Genomic DNA, 16,683 nt, shown 5'->3' with positions numbered 1-16,683 from the left:
GGACGATCAGTCACGATTGTGATGAATGGCAGAGCAGGTTCAAAGGGCCAAATGGCCTCCTCCTGCTCTTATGTTTTCTTTTAGGGATAGGCTTACGAGCAATATCACAATCCCACAAAAAGATGTTAAAACATGACTCTTACATCCTCAACTTGAGCCTCTGTTCCAGCAACACCGCAAGCTATTTTTCTCTCCTCCACATTGGGAACATCTTCCCTGCAACTACCCTGTCTAGTCCTATCAGAATTTTCTAAGTCTGCATGAGATTGCACCCCTTCCCTCCTGCCCTGACTTTTCATACTCATCCTTCCTCCACCTCAGTTTACTTACTTTCCCACCATTCACCTTCACACCTCCGCACACCACCATCTCTCAAAATCCTCTGCCAAATTTTCTCATCAATTGCTCACCAATATGTAACACCCAATTCCAAGTGTTGGGCCATGTTTTCTTCTATGAACATTGAATAAATCCATAGGAAACAAGTGGGTAGCATTTAGAAGTTTTCCATACATTTCTGATTACCCATTTTCACTGGGTAGAGAAACTTGACAGGCCACAGCCTGATACTCTCTTCAGGTTACATCAGGTTCACTTTTTATTTGCCTGTGACAAACTCAAAATACTCTGTCATTGCTATTTTCATTAATGCTGTGTATTAGTTCCTGAAAGCTGTGGAAACTATGCATTAGGGTGAAGTCAGTTTGTGAACATGTACAAATAAAAACCCAAAGAACTGCACATGCCATAAATCAGAAACAAAAACAGAAGTTGCCGGAAACACCCATAGAGTGTAAACCTTCTGCAATTAATTTCACTTTCAGTGGTGCAGTTGTATGAAGTCCTTGGATGGGAACAGCTGTATAGAGCTGTGCTCCTGAGAAGGGAGAGGATATTGTGTACTCTGTTACCTTCCTGCTAGTCCCAGACCAGAAGTGTTGGAATATAACTGTGAAGGGATTACTTAAAGCTGAGTACATTTAATAGCTCCAGGAGGAAGCTACAGAGTGTTCAAGTCACAAGAGACTTAAACGTATTGAGATTTTAGATATAATACATCAGAGACCCTGTATAAGTGATGTTCTGTTTAATGTACTCAATGAATGTGCTTTGGGTATTTCTTTCTTTGCAATTCAGAAAGAAGCATTTTTGGATTAATTGGATTATACTTTTATATATGCTTAAAAATCCTTGAATTTGTATAAGTAGTTAGTTTGTTTTATTATATTTAATTTTCAATCCTTTTGTTAATAAACTTCTGTTCCAATATTGAAGCATTGCAGGCTTATGTTTCAGCCAGAAATCACTTCATTAACAAAATGTGAGCAATCAAACCAGGTTTGAGTCTGGGATTTAACTTGTCTGATACTAACATCAGCTGTGATCATATATCACAGTAGTTGACCCTGTAGCTTGATTACACATGGTTAGCCGAGCTCCATATCTTGCGAACACATTCACTGAATCGTGGAATCCCTAGATGTGGAAGCAAGCCATTTGGCCTATAAAGTCCACACCAACCCTCCAAAGAGCATTCCACCCAGAACAACCACAACCTTATCCCTATCTCTGTAACTGTGCATTTCCCATGGATAATCTACGCACCCTGCACATTCCTGGACACTATGGGCAATTTAACATGGCCAATCCACCTAAACCGCAAATATTTAGACTATGGGAAGAAACCTGAGCACCTGGAGGAAACCCATGTAAACTCTACACGTGACTGGAATCGAAGCCAGGTCCTTGAGGCAGTGTTAACCAACGTGTTAAGACAACATGTCAACCAATACTGTCGGGCAGGTGAGTAGGCTGGTGGGTGGGTGTTTAGAGAGCTTGACATAGACTGCTGGCTTTGTTTAATAGACAGTTTTCTGACCTGCCAAGTTGCTCTTTCCTTGATGCCAGTTTATTTATTTACTTAAGATTAAGAGGTAATAAGAGGATTTAAAGTTTCTTCAATGAGACTTTCACTGTTGCATTTAAAATGTATGTAAGAGGGAAAATGTTAAAAATCAATGCTGAATGCCTATTTTTAAAAAATTCTATGAGCACTTCAAAGTCGTACCAGTACTATTATATGGCTTATGAATTCTGTGCCCAAAAGATGCTAAGTTGGGAATGGTTGGGAGTTTGACTGGTCTAAGGGATGAGGGTCAGAGGGGCTAGCAACCATGGATTGAAAACGGACTGATGTTTGAGTAAATTTCATGTTAGAATAGTAGGAAGAGAGGTTAGGACAGTTGAATGTTCCTCTTGCAAAATTTAGGAGGTAAGGGTCACCACTAGTGCCCCTGCTGACTTCATCTGCAGGAAGTGTATCTAACTCCAGCTCCTCAAAAACCACATTAGGGAACTGAAACTGGACGAACTTCGGACCATTCGGGACGCGGAGGGCTATTGAGAGGAGTTACAGGGAGGTAGTCACACCTCAGGTACAAGAACAAGGCAGATGGGTTACAGTTGGGGATGGAAAGAGAACTGGCAGATACTGCAGGGATCCCCTGTGGCCGTTCCACTCAATAACAAGTATACCGTTTTGGACATTGTTTGGGGGGGGGCGGTGGGTGGGGGGAGTAAGCCATGGAGTACAGGTCTCAGGCACAGAGACTGTACCTGTTGCTCAAAAGGGAAGGGAGGAGAGAAGCAGAGCATTAATCATTGGGGTTTCTAAAGTTAGGGGGACAGGTAAAAGGTTCTGTGGGAACAAGAGACACTCACCATTGGCGCGTTGCCTCCCAGGGGCCAAACCTTGTGATGTCTCAGCTCATATTTTCAGGTTCCTTGAGGGGGGAAAGACGGAGCAGCCACAAGTTGTAGTCCATATAGGTATCAACAACAGAGGTAGGAAAAGGGATGGGGATTTAAGGCAGAAATTCAAGGAGCTAGGGTGGAAGCTTAGAGCTAGAACAAACACAGTTGATATCTCTGGTTTTTTACCTGTGCCACATGCTAGTGAGGTGAAGAATAGGAAGAGAGTAGACTGAACACGTGACTACAGGGATGATGCATTAGGGAGGGTTTCATGCCTGGATAATTGAGGGTCATTCTCAAGTAGGTGGGACCTCTACAAACAGGATGGTCTAACCTGAACCAGAGGGGTATCACATTTTTTTTGGGGGGGAGAGAAAGAGGGCGCTTTGCTAATGCTCTTCAGAAGGGTTTAAACTAATTCAACAGGGGAGTGGGAACCTATTCCAGTGTCTAAGAAGTTGAGAGTAGTGAGATCAAAAATAAGATTTTAAGGTCACAAGCACCACCAAGCAGGAAGGTGGTTTGAAGTGCGTCCACTTCAATGCCAGGAGCATTCAGAATAAGGTGGGTGAACTTGGGTTGGGATCTGGGACTTCAATGGATAAAGCAGGGACAGGAATGTTTGTTGCAGGTTCCAGTATCTTGCCTAATGACACCAGATGTTTCCGTAAGAACAGAGAAGATGGTGAAAGAGGGTCAGGTGTGGTGCTGTTTGTTAAAGACAGTATTACTGTGGCAGAAAGGATGTTTGAGGAAGTATGGGTTGAAGTTAGAAACAGGAAAGGAGAGGTCACCCTGTTGGGAGTTTTCTATAGGCCTCCGAATCAATGTAGAGGAAAGGCTAGCAAAGATGATTCTGGATAGGAGTGAGAGTAACAGGCTAGTTGTTATGGGGGACTTTAACTTTCCTAATATTGACTGGAAATACTATAGTTCGAGTACTTTAGATGGGTCAGTTTTTGTCCAATGTGTGCAGGAGGGTTTCCAGACAGTACGTAGACATGCCAACAAGGGGCAAGGCCACATTGGATTTGGTACTGGGGAATGAATCTGATCAGGGTGTTAGATTTGGAGGTAGGTGAGCACTTGGCGATAGTGACCACAATTCAGTTATGTTTACTTTAGCAATGGGAAGGAATAGGTATATACTGCAGGGTGAGAATTATAGCTGGGGAAAAAGGCAAATGTGATGGCATTAGGCAAGATTTAGATGCAGAAGAGGGAAGGAAACTGCAGGAGATATGCACAATTGAAGATGACAATTTTGTTGAGGAGATTACGGAGATTTAGGCTACTATACTAGATGGGATTGAGGTTCGCAAGGAGGAGGTGTTAGCAATTCTGTAAAGTGTGAAAATAGATAAGTCCCCCGAGTTAGATGGGATTTATCCTCAGGTTCTCTGGGAAGCCAAGAAGGAGATTGCAGAGCCTTTGCCTTTGATCTTTATGTCGTCATTGTCTACAGGAATAGTGCCAGAAGACTGGAGGATAGCAAATGTTGTTCCCTTGTTCAAGAAGGGGAGGAGAGACAACCCTGGTAATTACAGACGAGTGAGCCTTACTTCGGTTGTTGGTAAAGTGTTGGAAAAGGGGATAAGAGGATTTATAATCATCGAGAAAGGAATAAGTTCATTAGGGAGAGTCAACATAGTTTTGTGAAGGATAGGTCATGCTTCACGAACCTTCTAGAGTTCATTGAGAAGGTTACCAAACAGGTGGAGGAGGTAAAAACAATGACTGCAGATACTGGAAACCAGAGTCTAGATTAGAATGGTGCTGGACAGCAGTTCCGGCAGCATCCGAGGAGCAGTAAAATCACGTTTCGGGCAAAAGCCCTTCATCAGGAATACAGGGGTAAAGCGATTGATATGGTGTATATAGATTTCAGTTAGGCATTTCATAAGGTTCCCCACAGTAGGTTATTGCACAAAATACAGAGGTATGGGAATGACAGTGATTTCGTGGTTTGGATCAGAAGTTGGTGAGCTGAAAGAAAACAGTGGTTGATGGGAAATGTTCATCCTGAATTTCAGTTACTAGTGGTGTACCACAAGGAACTTTTTTGGGGCCACTGCTGTTCGTCATTTTTATAAACGACCTGGATGAGGGTGTTGAAGGGTGGGTATGTAAATTTGCCAATGACACTAAGGTCGGTGGAGTTGTGGGTATTGACGAAGGATGTCGCAATTTTGTAAACCTCTATAAGATCACCCCTCAGTCACCGACGTTCCAAGGAAAACAGCCCCAGCCTGCTCAGCCTCTCCCTATAGCTCAAATCCTCCAACCATGGTAACATTCTTGTGAATCTTTTCTGAACCCTTTCATGTTTCACAACATCTTTCCGATAGGAAGAAGACCAGAATTGCACGCAATATTCCAACAATGGCCTAACCAATGTCCTGCACAGCCGCAACATGACCTCCCAACTCCTGTACTCAATACTCTGACCAATAAAGGAAAGCATACCAAACGCCTTCTTCACTATCCTATCTACCTGTGACTCCACTTTCAAGGAGCTATGAACCTGCACTCCAAGGTCTCTTTGTTCAGCAACACTCCCTACGACCTGACCATTGAGTGCATAAGTCCTGCTAAGATTTGATTTCCCAAAATGCAGCATCTCGCATTTATCTGAATTAAACTCCATCTGCCACTTCTCAGCTCATTAGCCCATCTGGTCAAGATCCTGTTGTAATCTGAGGTAACCCTCTTCGCTGTCCACTACACCTCCAATTTTGCAGCCACCTGCAAACTTTCTAACTGTACTTCTTATGCTCGCATCCAAATCATTTATGTAAATGACAATAAGTAGAGGACCCAGCACCCATCCTTATGGCACTCCACTGGTCACTGGCCTCCAGTGTGAAAAAACAACCCTCCGCCACCACCCTCTGTCTTCTACCTTTGAGCCAGTTCTGTTTCCAAATGGCTAGTTCTCCTATATTTCATGAGATCTAACCTTGCTAATCAGTCTCCCATGGGGAACCATGTCGAACGCCTTACCAAAGTCCATATAGATCACATCTACCACTCTGCCCTCATCAATCCTCTTGGTTACTTCCTCAAAAAACTCAAGTAAGTTTGAGAGACATGATTTCCCACGCTCAAAGCCATGTTGACTATCCCTGATCAGTCCTTGCCTTTCCAAATACATGTACATCCTGTCCCTCAGGATTCCCTCCAACAACTTGCCCACTACCGACGTCAGGCTCACTGGTCTATAGCTCCCTGGCTTGTCCTTACCACCCTTCTTAAACAGTGCCACCATGTTTGGCAACCTACAGTCTTCCAGCACCTCACCTGTGACTATCGATGACGCAAATATCTCAGCAAGAGGCCCAGCAATCACTTCTCTAGCTTCCCACAGAGTTCTAGGGTACACCTAGAACATAGAACATAGAACATAGAAGAATACAGCGCAGTACAGGCCCTTGGGCCCTCGATGTTGCGCCGATCCAAGCCCACCTAAACTACACTAATCCACTATCCTCCATATACCTATCCAATGCCCTCTTAAATGCCCATAAAGAGGGAGAGTCCACCACTGTTACTGGCAGGGCATTCCATGAACTAACGACTCGCTGAGTGAAGAACCTACCCCTAACATCAGTCCTATATCTACCCCCCCTTAATTTAAAGCTATGCCCCCTTGTAATACCCGACTCAATACGCGGGAAAAGGTTCATACTGTCGACCCTATCTAACCCCCTAATCATCTTGTACACCTCAATCAAGTCACCCCTAAACCTTCTTTTCTCTAGTGAAAACAGCCCCAAGTGCCTCAGTCTTTCCTCATACGATTTTCCTTCCATACCAGGCAACATCCTGGTAAACCTCCTCTGCACCCGTTCCAATGCCTCCACATCCTTCCTATAGTATGGCGACCAAAACTGCACACAATATTCCAGATGCGGCCGTACCAGAGTCTTATACAACTGCATCATGACCTCAGGACTCCGGAACTCAATTCCTCTACCAATAAAAGCCAGTACGCCATATGCCTTCCTCACCGCACTATTTACCTGGGTGGCAACTTTCAGAGATCTGTGTACATGGACACCAAGATCCCTCTGCTCATCCACACTACCAAGTATCCGACCATTAGCCCAGTACCCCATCTTTTTGTTATTCTTCCCAAAGTGAATCACCTCGCACTTAGCTACATTGAATTCCATCTGCCACCTTTCTGCCCAGCTCTGCAGCTTCTCTATATCCTGCTGTAACCTGCCACATGCTTCCTCACTGTCAACAACTCCTCCGACTTTCGTATCATCCGCAAACTTGCTCACCCAACCTTCTAACCCCTCTTCCAGGTCATTTATAAAAATGACAAACAGCAATGGTCCCAAAACAGATCCTTGCGGAACACCGCTAGTGACGGCACTCCATGAAGAAACTTTGCCATCAACTACTACCCTCTGTCTTCTTCCATCCAGCCAATTCCTAATCCAAACCTCCAACTCACCCTCAATGCCATATCTCCGTATTTTCTGCAGTAGCCTACCATGGGGAACCTTATCAAACGCCTTACTAAAATCCATATATACCACATCTACCGCTTTCCCCTCATCAACCTCCTTCGTCACCTTTTCAAAGAATTCAATAAGGTTTGTGAGGCACGACTTGCCCTTCACAAAACCATGCTGACTATCCTTGATCACATTATTCCTATCCAGATGTGCATAAATCCTATCCCTTACAATTCTCTCTAAGACTTTGCCCACAACAGAAGTGAGACTCACCGGCCTATAGTTACTAGGGCTATCCCTACTCCCCTTTTTGAACAAGGGAACCACATTTGCTATCCTCCAGTCTTCTGGGACTACTCCTGTAGACAAAGAGGACATAAAAATCAAGGCCAATGGCTCTGCAATCTCCTCCCTTGCTTCCCAGAGAATCCTAGGATAAATGCCATCAGGCCCAGGGGACTTCTCTATTTTCACCTTTTCCAGGATTTCCAACACCTCTTCTCTACATACCTCAAAGCCATCCATTCTACTTATTTGTGACTCAGTATTCTCATCGACAACAATGCCCTGTTCCTGAGTAAATACTGAAGAAAAGTATTCATTCAGCGTCTCCCCAATCTCTTCCGCCTCCACACGCAACTTCCCCCTACTATCCTTGACTGGACCTATTCCTACCCTAGTCATTCTTTTATTCCTAACATACCTATAGAAAGCCTTAGGGTTTTCCCTAATCCTATCGACTAAGGACCTTTCATGTCCCCTCCTTGCTGCTTTTAGCTCTCTCTTCAGGTCCTTCCTGGCTACCCTATAACTCTCAATCGCCCCAATTGAACCTTCACGTCTCATCTTGAGATAGGCCGCCCTCTTCCATTTAACAAGGGATTCCAATTCCTTATTAAACCACGGCTCCCTCGCACGACCCTTTCCTTCCTGCCTGACAGGTACATAATTATCAAGGACACTCAATAGTTGCCCCTTGAACAAGTTCCACATATCATTTACACTCTTGCCTTGGAGTCTACTTTTCCAAGCCACACATCCTAAGTCATGCCTCACCGCATCATAATTTCCCTTACCCCAGCTATAATTCTTGCCCTGTAGTACACACTTATCCCTCTCCATCACGAGTGTAAAAATCACCGAATTATGGTCACTATCCCCAAAGTGCTCACCTACCTCTAATTCTAACACCTGGCCTGGTTCGTTACCCAGAACCAAATCCAGTATGGCCTCACCTCTTGTTGGCCTGTCTACATATTGTGTCAGGAAACTCTCCTGCACACATTGAACAAACACTGACCCATCTAACGAACTTGAGCTATAGCTTTCCCAATCAATATCAGGAAAGTTAAAGTCCCCCATAACAACCACCCTATTACTGTCACTCATCTCCTGAATCACCTTCCCAATCCTTTCTTCAATGATTCTAGGACTATTAGGAGGCCTGTAAAAGACTCCTAACAGGGTGACCTCACCTTTCCTATTCCTAACCTCAGCCCAAACTACCTCAGATGGCAAGTCCTCATCCATTGTCCTTTCCACCGCTGTAATACTATCTTTGACAAGCAATGCCACACCTCCCCCTCTTTTACCCCCACCTCTGACCCTACTAAAACATTTAAATCCTGGAACCTGCAACAGCCAATCCTGTCCCTGTTCTAGCCATGTCTCCGTAATAGCCACAACATCGAAGTCCCAGGTACCAACCCACGCTGCAAGTTCACCTACCTTATTTCGTATACTTCTTGCATTGAAGTATACACACTTCAAGCCACTTCCCTGTTTACAGGCACCCTCCTTGGAAATTGATGCCATGTTCCTCGCCTCCCTACACTCCAGGCCCTGCACCCTGAAGCTACAATCTGGGTTCCCATGCCCCTGCCGAGTTAGTTTAAACCCCCCCAAGAGCACTAGCAAACCTCCCCCCAAGGATACTGGTTCCCCTCAGGTTCAGGTGTAGACCATCCTGTTTATAGAGGTCCCACCGTCCCCAGAAAGAACCCCAGTTATCCAAAAACTGGAACCCCTCCCTCCTGCACCATCCCTGAAGCCACGCATTTAATTGTTCTCTCTCCCTATTCCTCGAATCTCTATCACGTGGCACGGGTAACAAACCAGAGACAACAACTCTGTTTGTTCTAACTCCGAGCTACCAACCTAGCTCCCTGAAAGCCTGTCTAACATCCTCAGCACTCCTCCTACCTATGTCGTTGGTGCCAATGTGGACCACGACTTCGGGTTGCTCCCCCTCCCCCTCCAGGACCCGGAAAACACGATCAGAGACATCACGTACCCTTGCACCTGGGAGGCAACATACCAAACGTGAGTCTCTCTCGTTCCCACAAAACCGCCTATCTGTGCCACGAACTATCGAGTCCCCAATTACTACTGCTCTGCTCTTCTTCACCCTTCCCTTCTGAGTAACGGGGACAGGCTCCGTGCCAGAGACCTGAGCCCCGTTACTTACCCCTGGTAAGTCATCCCCCCCACAAGTATCCAAAACGGTATACTTGTTCTTGAGGGGAATAGCCGCAGGAGGTCCCTGCACTGGCTGCTTCCTCCCAGTCCCCCTCACTGTAACCCATCTATCTGCCATCTTTGGAGTTACTACTTCCCTATAACTCTGATCTATGACCCCCTCTGCCTCCCGAATGATCCGAAGTTCATCCAACTCCAGCTCCAGTTCCCTAACACGGTCTTGGAGGAGCTGGAGATGGGTGCACTTCCTGCAAGTGTAATCGGCAGGGACGTCGATGGCATCCCTCACCTCATACATGTTGCAGGAGGAACATTGCACTGCCTTCACTGCCATCCCTCTAAAGCTAACTGTTTAAAAAAAAACTGTGTCTAAATAATACAAGCAAAATTCAGCACTTACCTGCTTGCCACAACAGATGTTATTATTAGGTTAGAGGAGGAGGGCGGGTGGGATCAGGTCCTGGGGATTTATCCACTTTTATGCGTTTCAAGACACCCAGCACTTCGTCCTCTGTAATATGGACATTTTGCAAGATGTCACAATCTATTTCCCTACAGTCTATATCTTCCATATCCTTTCAACCATATATACTGATGCAATATACTCATTAAGTCTCTCCCCCACTTTCTGCAGCTCCACAAAAAGGCCACCTGCTGATCTCGGAGGGGCCTTATTCTCTCCCTATTTACCCTTTTGTCCTTGATGTATTTGTAAAAACGCTTTGGATTCTCCTTAATTCTATTTGCCAAAGCTATCTCATGTCCCATTTTTTGCCCTCCTGATTTCCATCTGAAGTATACTCCTACTTTCTTTATACTCTAAGGATTCACTCAATCTATCCTGTCTATAGCTGACATATGCTTCCTTCTTTTTCTTAACCAAACCCTCAATTTCTTTAGTCATCCAGCATTCCTTATACCTACCAGCCTTTCCTTTCACCCTAACAGGAATATCATTTCTCTGGATTCTCGTTATCTCATTTCTGAAGGCTTCCCATTTTCCAGCCGTCCCTTTACATGCAAACTTCTGCTCCCAATCAGCTTTCGAAAGTTCTTGCCTAATACCGTCAAAATTGGCCTTTCTCCAATTTAGAACTTCAACTTTTAGATCTGGTCTATCCTTTTCCATCATTATCTTAAAACAAATGGAATTATGGTCGCTGGCCCCAAAGTGCTCCCCCACTGACACCTCAGTCACCTGCCCTATCTTATTTCCCAAGAATAAGTCAAGTTTTGCACCTTCTCTAGTAGGTACATCCACATACAGAATCAGAAAATTGTCTTGTACACACTTAACAAATTCCTCTCCATCTAAACCCTTAACACTGTGGCAGTCCCAGTCTATGATTGGAAAGTTAAAATCTCCTACCATTACCACCCTATCTTTCTTGCAGATAGCGGAGATCTCCTTACAAGTTTGTTTCTCAATTTCCCTCTGACTATTGGGGGGGGATCTATAATACAATCCCAATAAGGTGATCATCCCTTTCTTATTTCTCAGTTCTACCCAATTAACTTCCCTGGATGTATTTCAGGAATATCCTCCCTCAGCACAGCTGTAATGCTATCCCTTATCAAAAATGTCACACCCCCCCCCCCACCCTCTCTTGCCTCCCTTTCTATCCTTCCTGTCACATTTGTATCCTGGAACATTAAGCTTCCAGTTCTGCCCATCCCTGTAATTGCTATGATATCTCAGTCCCATGTTCCTAACCGTGCCCTGAGTTCATCTGCCTTCCCTGTTAGACCCCTTGCATTGAAATAAATGCAGTTTAATTTATTAGCCCTACCTTGTCCATGCCTGCCCTGACTGTTTGACTCGCTTCTGTTCTCAACTGTACCAGTCTCAGATTGATCTCTTTCCTCACCATCTCCCTGGGTCCCACCCCTTCACCTTACTGGTTTAAATCTTCCTGAGCAGCTCTCGCAAATCTGCCTGCCAGTATATTAGTCCCCTTCCAATTTAGGTGCAATCCGTCCTTCTTGTACAGGTCACTTCTACCTCAAAAGAGATTCCAATGATCCAAAAATGTGAATCTTTCCCTCATACACCAGCTCCTCAGCCATGCATTCATCTGCTGTATCCTCCTATTCCTGCCCTCAATAGCACCAGGAGTAATCCAGATATTACTACTCTCGAGGACCTCCTTTTTAAATTTCTGCCTAACTCTCTGTAATCTCCCTTCAGACTCTCAACCTTTTCCCTTTCTATGTCATTAGTTCCAATGTGGACAATGACCTCTTGCTTGCCCCTCTCCCCCATGAGAACATTGTGCACCCTCTCTGAGACATCCTTGATCCTGGCACCAGGGAAGCAACACATCATCCTGCTTTTTCGCTGCTGGCCACAGATACGTCTGTCTGTACCTCAAACTAGAGAATCCCCTAACACAATTGATCTCTTGGAACCCGACGTACCCCTCGTTGCATTAGAGCCAGTCTCAGTACCAGAAACTTGGGTGTTCGTGCTACGTTCCCCTGAGAATCCATCACCCCTACATTTTCCAAGACAGCATACCTGTTTGAAATGGATATATCCACAAAAGACTCCTGCACTAGCTACCTACCTCTCTTACCTTTCCTGGAGTTAACCCATCTGCGTGACGGTGTCTGAAACTTTCCCCCCTTCCTATAACTGCCATCCATCACATACTGTTGCTGTTGCAAATTCCTCACTTCTTCTAACTGTCTCTCCATTTGATCTGATAAGATTCGCAGCCAGCAACATTTATGGCAGATATAATCCGCAGTAACCCTTAAACTCTCTTTAAACTCCCACATCTGACAAGAAGTACATATCACTGTACTAAAGGCCATTTTTGGTCCTTCACAATCTACAGACCCAGAAAATAACACTGTCTTATTCCTCTACAAACACTGCCCCAGGTTACATTAAACTTAAAGTATAAGCCATAACTGTTAATCAAGAGACATATCTCCAAAAACATAATCAAGAAAGAACCTACTCCACTCACTACTGCAGATTCTCTGTAGGCCGCACTTAAAACAACGCTTAACTTATCTGATTCTGTGCTGTGAACTTCGCCCAACAGTTCCTTCAAGATCAGTTGTGAATTTCACTGTTTGATCATTTTCCCAGATACATGAATTCAAACATCAAAGGCAATAACTGCACAGGTTCTCTCTCTCTCTCTCCTGCAATGACCTCACCATGTGCTTCCTTTGACTGTTCTTCTCCCTTTCAAAACTGCTGTTGTTTTGTCTTTTTTTTCCCCAAAGTTCCAAAACAATGCAACAGCATATGAAACAGTAATTGCTGCTCCTGCAATTCGAGGAAATCACCTCCAGCACCTAAAATACCTCAAAAAACAAGCAGCTGTTACAGCCAGAAATTTTTCTCTTCCATCATGAGGGGCATGGATAGAATAAATAGACAAGTTCTTTTCTGTGGGATGCAGGGACTCCAGAACTAGTGGGCATAGTTTAGGGCAAGATGGAAAAGGTATAAAAGGGACCTAAGGGGAAATGTTTTCATGCAGAGGGTGGTGTTTGGTTGGAATGAGCTGCCAGAGGAAGTGATGGAGGTTGTTACAATTACAGCATTTAAAAGGCACCTGGATGAGTATATGAATAGGAAGGGTTTAGAGGGATATGGGCCAAGTGCTGGCAAATGGGACTTGATTAGGTTAGGATATATGGTCAGCATGGACAAGTTGGACTGAAGGGTCTGTTTCCGTGCTGTACATCTCTATGACTCTGTGACACCACTGCCATGGGCCAATTTTGGGTTCTCTTCGCTGATGCAGTCACTGCCGATGCTGCCAGTTCTCATACAGGGCCCAAACTCACCTCCGCTGCTAACTCCATGAGTTTGCATTGGACAGATTCAGGAAGTCAAAATGGCCTCCACTGCATCAAACATGCGTCAGTGCTTGGACTGCCTCATCAATATAGAAGCTGCCAGGAATCCAAACCTCCCTCCAATGTCCCCGCCATTGTCCACGCTGTGCCCACTCGAGCCCAGACTGGGAGCCTCAACAAGTAAAATAAAAAAAGAAAAAAATTAAAATGAAACAAGAAGAGAGAAAAAAAAAGAAACGAAAAGCGAACTGAGCAGATGAGTCCCAGGCTCAGAACCCTACTCTACCTACCATCTTACTGAAAGATTTCATAAACATTTAGGATAAAGGATAACATTCAGTAATTCAGGAATGTTTCTAAATTACTCCAAAGAATTGTTCTGGTGTCATGAATAGCAGCAGGACCTCATATGCTCAGTTCTGATTTATGGTTATACTTTCCCAAGGAACTTATCAATCCCTGTACAGGTTTAGGTGAATGTTTGGCACCCTTACATTCTAACCTCTTTTTGCAAAGATTCATTTCCTGTGATTTCTAAACATATTCATCTTTCTTAAACAGTACCAATCAAGGGAAACACAAGAAGAAAATATACTTACATCTTTCAGATTACTTCCCCTGTAACAAAAAACAAAAATCAAATTTAAAGGAAATGATGCAGTCATAGACAGAATTGCAAGAGACACAACATAACTTGCATTACCACTCAGCTAGGAACTAGCAACTAGATTCAGTAGTTTGCACAATGTTTCAAACAATAAAATGCAAATGCTAAGGTGATAGAATAATCACTAGATTACATAACAATAAAAAAGTACATGTTGTTTGCAGATCACACAAAGATAGGCAGGTAGCATTGAGTAAATGGAGAGGCTGCAGAAGGACATGGCCAGGCAAGGAGAGTGGGCAAAGAAATGTGGGAAAGTGTGAGGTTATGCACTTTGGAAGAAGAGTGATATGGACTATTTTCTAAATGGGAAAAGGCTTCGTAAATCTGACACACAAAGGGATTTTGTTCAGGATTATCTTAAAGTTTATGTGCAGTATCAGTTGGCAGCTAGATAGGCAAATGCAATGCAAGAAGGCTAGAACACGACAGCAGAAATGTACTGCTGAGGCTGCATAAGGCTTACGTCAGACTGCATTTGGAATATTGCAAGCAATTTTATATCTAAGAAAGGATGTGCTGGCCTTGTCAAAGGTCCAGAACAGGTTTACAAGAATGATCCTGGGGATGAAGAGTTGAGTTTAGAAGGATGGGGCAGGAGGGTTGGAATCTCATTGAAACTTACAGTATATTGAGAAACCTGGATTGAGTGGACATGGAGAAGATGTTTCCACTAGTAGGAAAGACTATGACCCAAGAACACAGCCTCAGAGTGAAGGGACAACAGTTTAGAACCAAGATGAGGAAGAATTTCTTCAGTCAGAAGCTGGTAAATCTTCATTACCACAGAGAGGAGGCAAAGTCATTGAGTGTATTTAAGACAGAAATAAATAGATTCTTGATTGGTAAGAGGATCAAGGGTTACAGAGAAAAGGTGATCGAATGGCAGAGAAGACACAATGGGCCGAATTATCTAATCCTGCTCCAACGTTTTGTGGTCTCATATGGCTGAAAGAATTCTAAACTTTATCACTATTTGGGTCTATTTTGGATTACGTGTTCACTTCCATTTTAACTGAAGAAATAGAGAACTTATCCACACTTGAATGGGTCTGAAGAACTGATGTCAGTCTCTTGGAGATCAGTGTCAAAGAGTGTGGTGCTGGAAAAGCACAGCCGGTCAGGCAGCATCCAAGAAACAGCAGAATCAACATTTTGAGGATAAGCCCTTCATCAGGAATGATGGCAAGCTTATGCTTGAAAGGTTGACTCTCCTGCTCCTTGAATGCTGCCTGAACAGCTATGCTTTTCCAGCACCACACTCTTTGACACTGATGTCAGTCTCTACTAAGGGAAGGAACATGCTGAGGAGGGCACCATGCAGCCTTTTTAACCAGATAGCACAAACGAGATATTATAAGAATCTGAGTATCTCTTCTTAGTTAAATACTGAGGGTTAACATAGAGAGATTCTTGAGCTTGATAACAGAAAACTGGTGAAATGTTTTCGAAACTACTGAAAGTTCATTAAAGAATCAAACACGCAATACGGAATTGTTGAGAGGGTCATTTGTATCATTATACTTTCTTTTTCTAGAACTGCGAATCTTATAGAACATAGAACAATATAATGCAGAACAGGCCCTTTGGCCCTCGATGTTGCGCCAACCTGTAAACTATTCTCAGCTCGTCCCCCTACACTATCCCAAAATCATACATGTGCTTATCTAAGGATTGTTTAAATCTCCCTAATGTGGCTGAGTTGACTACATTAGAAGGTTGGGCATTCCACGCCCTTACCACTCTCAGCGTAAAGAACTTGCCTCTGACATCAGTCTTAAATCTATCACCCTCAATACGTAGTTATGCCCTCTCTTACGTCATCATCCTAGGAAAAAGTCTTTCTCTGTCTACACTATCTAATGTGTCTCTATCAAATCCCTCCCTTAGCCTTCTTCTTTCCAATGAGAAAAGACCCAAATCTCTCAGCCTTTCCTCATAAGAGCTTCCGTCCAGACCAGAGCTGAAAATGTGTTGCTGGAAAAGCGCAGCAGGTCAGGCAGCATCCAAGGAGCAGGAGAATCGACGTTTTGGGCATGAGCCCTTCTTCAGGAATGAAGAAAGTGTGCCAAGCAGGCTAAGATAAAAGGTAGGGAGGAGGGACTTGGGAGAGGGGCGTTGGAAATGCGATAGGTGGAAGGAGGTTAAGGTGAGGGTGAAGGCCGGAGTGGGAGTGGGGCCGGAGAGGTCAGGAAGAAGATTGCAGGTTAGGAAGGTGGTGCTGAGTTTGAGGGTTGGGACTGAGACAAAGTGGGCGGAGGGGAAATGAGGAAACTGGAGAAATCTGAGTTCATCCCTTGTGGTTGGAGGGTTCCTAGGTGGAAGAGGAAGTGCTCTTTCTCCAGCCGTCGTGTTGCTATGGTCTGGCGATGGAGGAGTCCAAGGACCTGCATGTCCTTGGCGGAGTGGGAGGGGGAGTTGAAGCGTTGAGCCACGGGGTGGTTGGGTCGGTTGTCCGGGTGTCCCAGAGGTGTTCTCTGATACGTTCCGCAA

General features: G+C 44.4%; 1 protein-coding gene across 3 annotated transcripts in view; it reads right to left on the bottom strand.

The window, feature by feature from the left end:
* Window positions 1-16,683, bottom strand: part of cfap410 (cilia and flagella associated protein 410) — an 82,075-nt gene that overhangs the window by 53,491 nt on the left and 11,901 nt on the right. The window contains exons 2-3 of one of the 3 annotated variants that reach the window (XM_087988001.1): window positions 14,123-14,141; window positions 10,102-10,212 (exon numbers count right to left, since the gene is read on the bottom strand). Coding sequence is in view for 2 of the 3 variants with exons in the window: in XM_043691469.2 (XP_043547404.1) it covers window positions 14,123-14,141 (19 nt within the window). In the remaining variant the exon portion in view is untranslated. Of the gene's footprint in view, window positions 1-10,101; window positions 10,213-13,511; window positions 13,650-14,122; window positions 14,142-16,683 lie in introns of those variants that run through there. The other 2 variants (XM_043691469.2, XM_087988000.1) reach the window with 2 other exon arrangements.

Source organism: Chiloscyllium plagiosum, unplaced genomic scaffold, assembly GCF_037043375.1.
Source record: "Chiloscyllium plagiosum isolate Xiang-an unplaced genomic scaffold, Cpla_swu_hap1 HiC_scaffold_6, whole genome shotgun sequence".
Classification (NCBI taxonomy): domain Eukaryota; kingdom Metazoa; phylum Chordata; class Chondrichthyes; order Orectolobiformes; family Hemiscylliidae; genus Chiloscyllium; species Chiloscyllium plagiosum.
The sequence above is the reverse complement of the archived record's forward strand: the minus strand, read 5'-3'. Positions and strand labels throughout refer to the sequence as shown.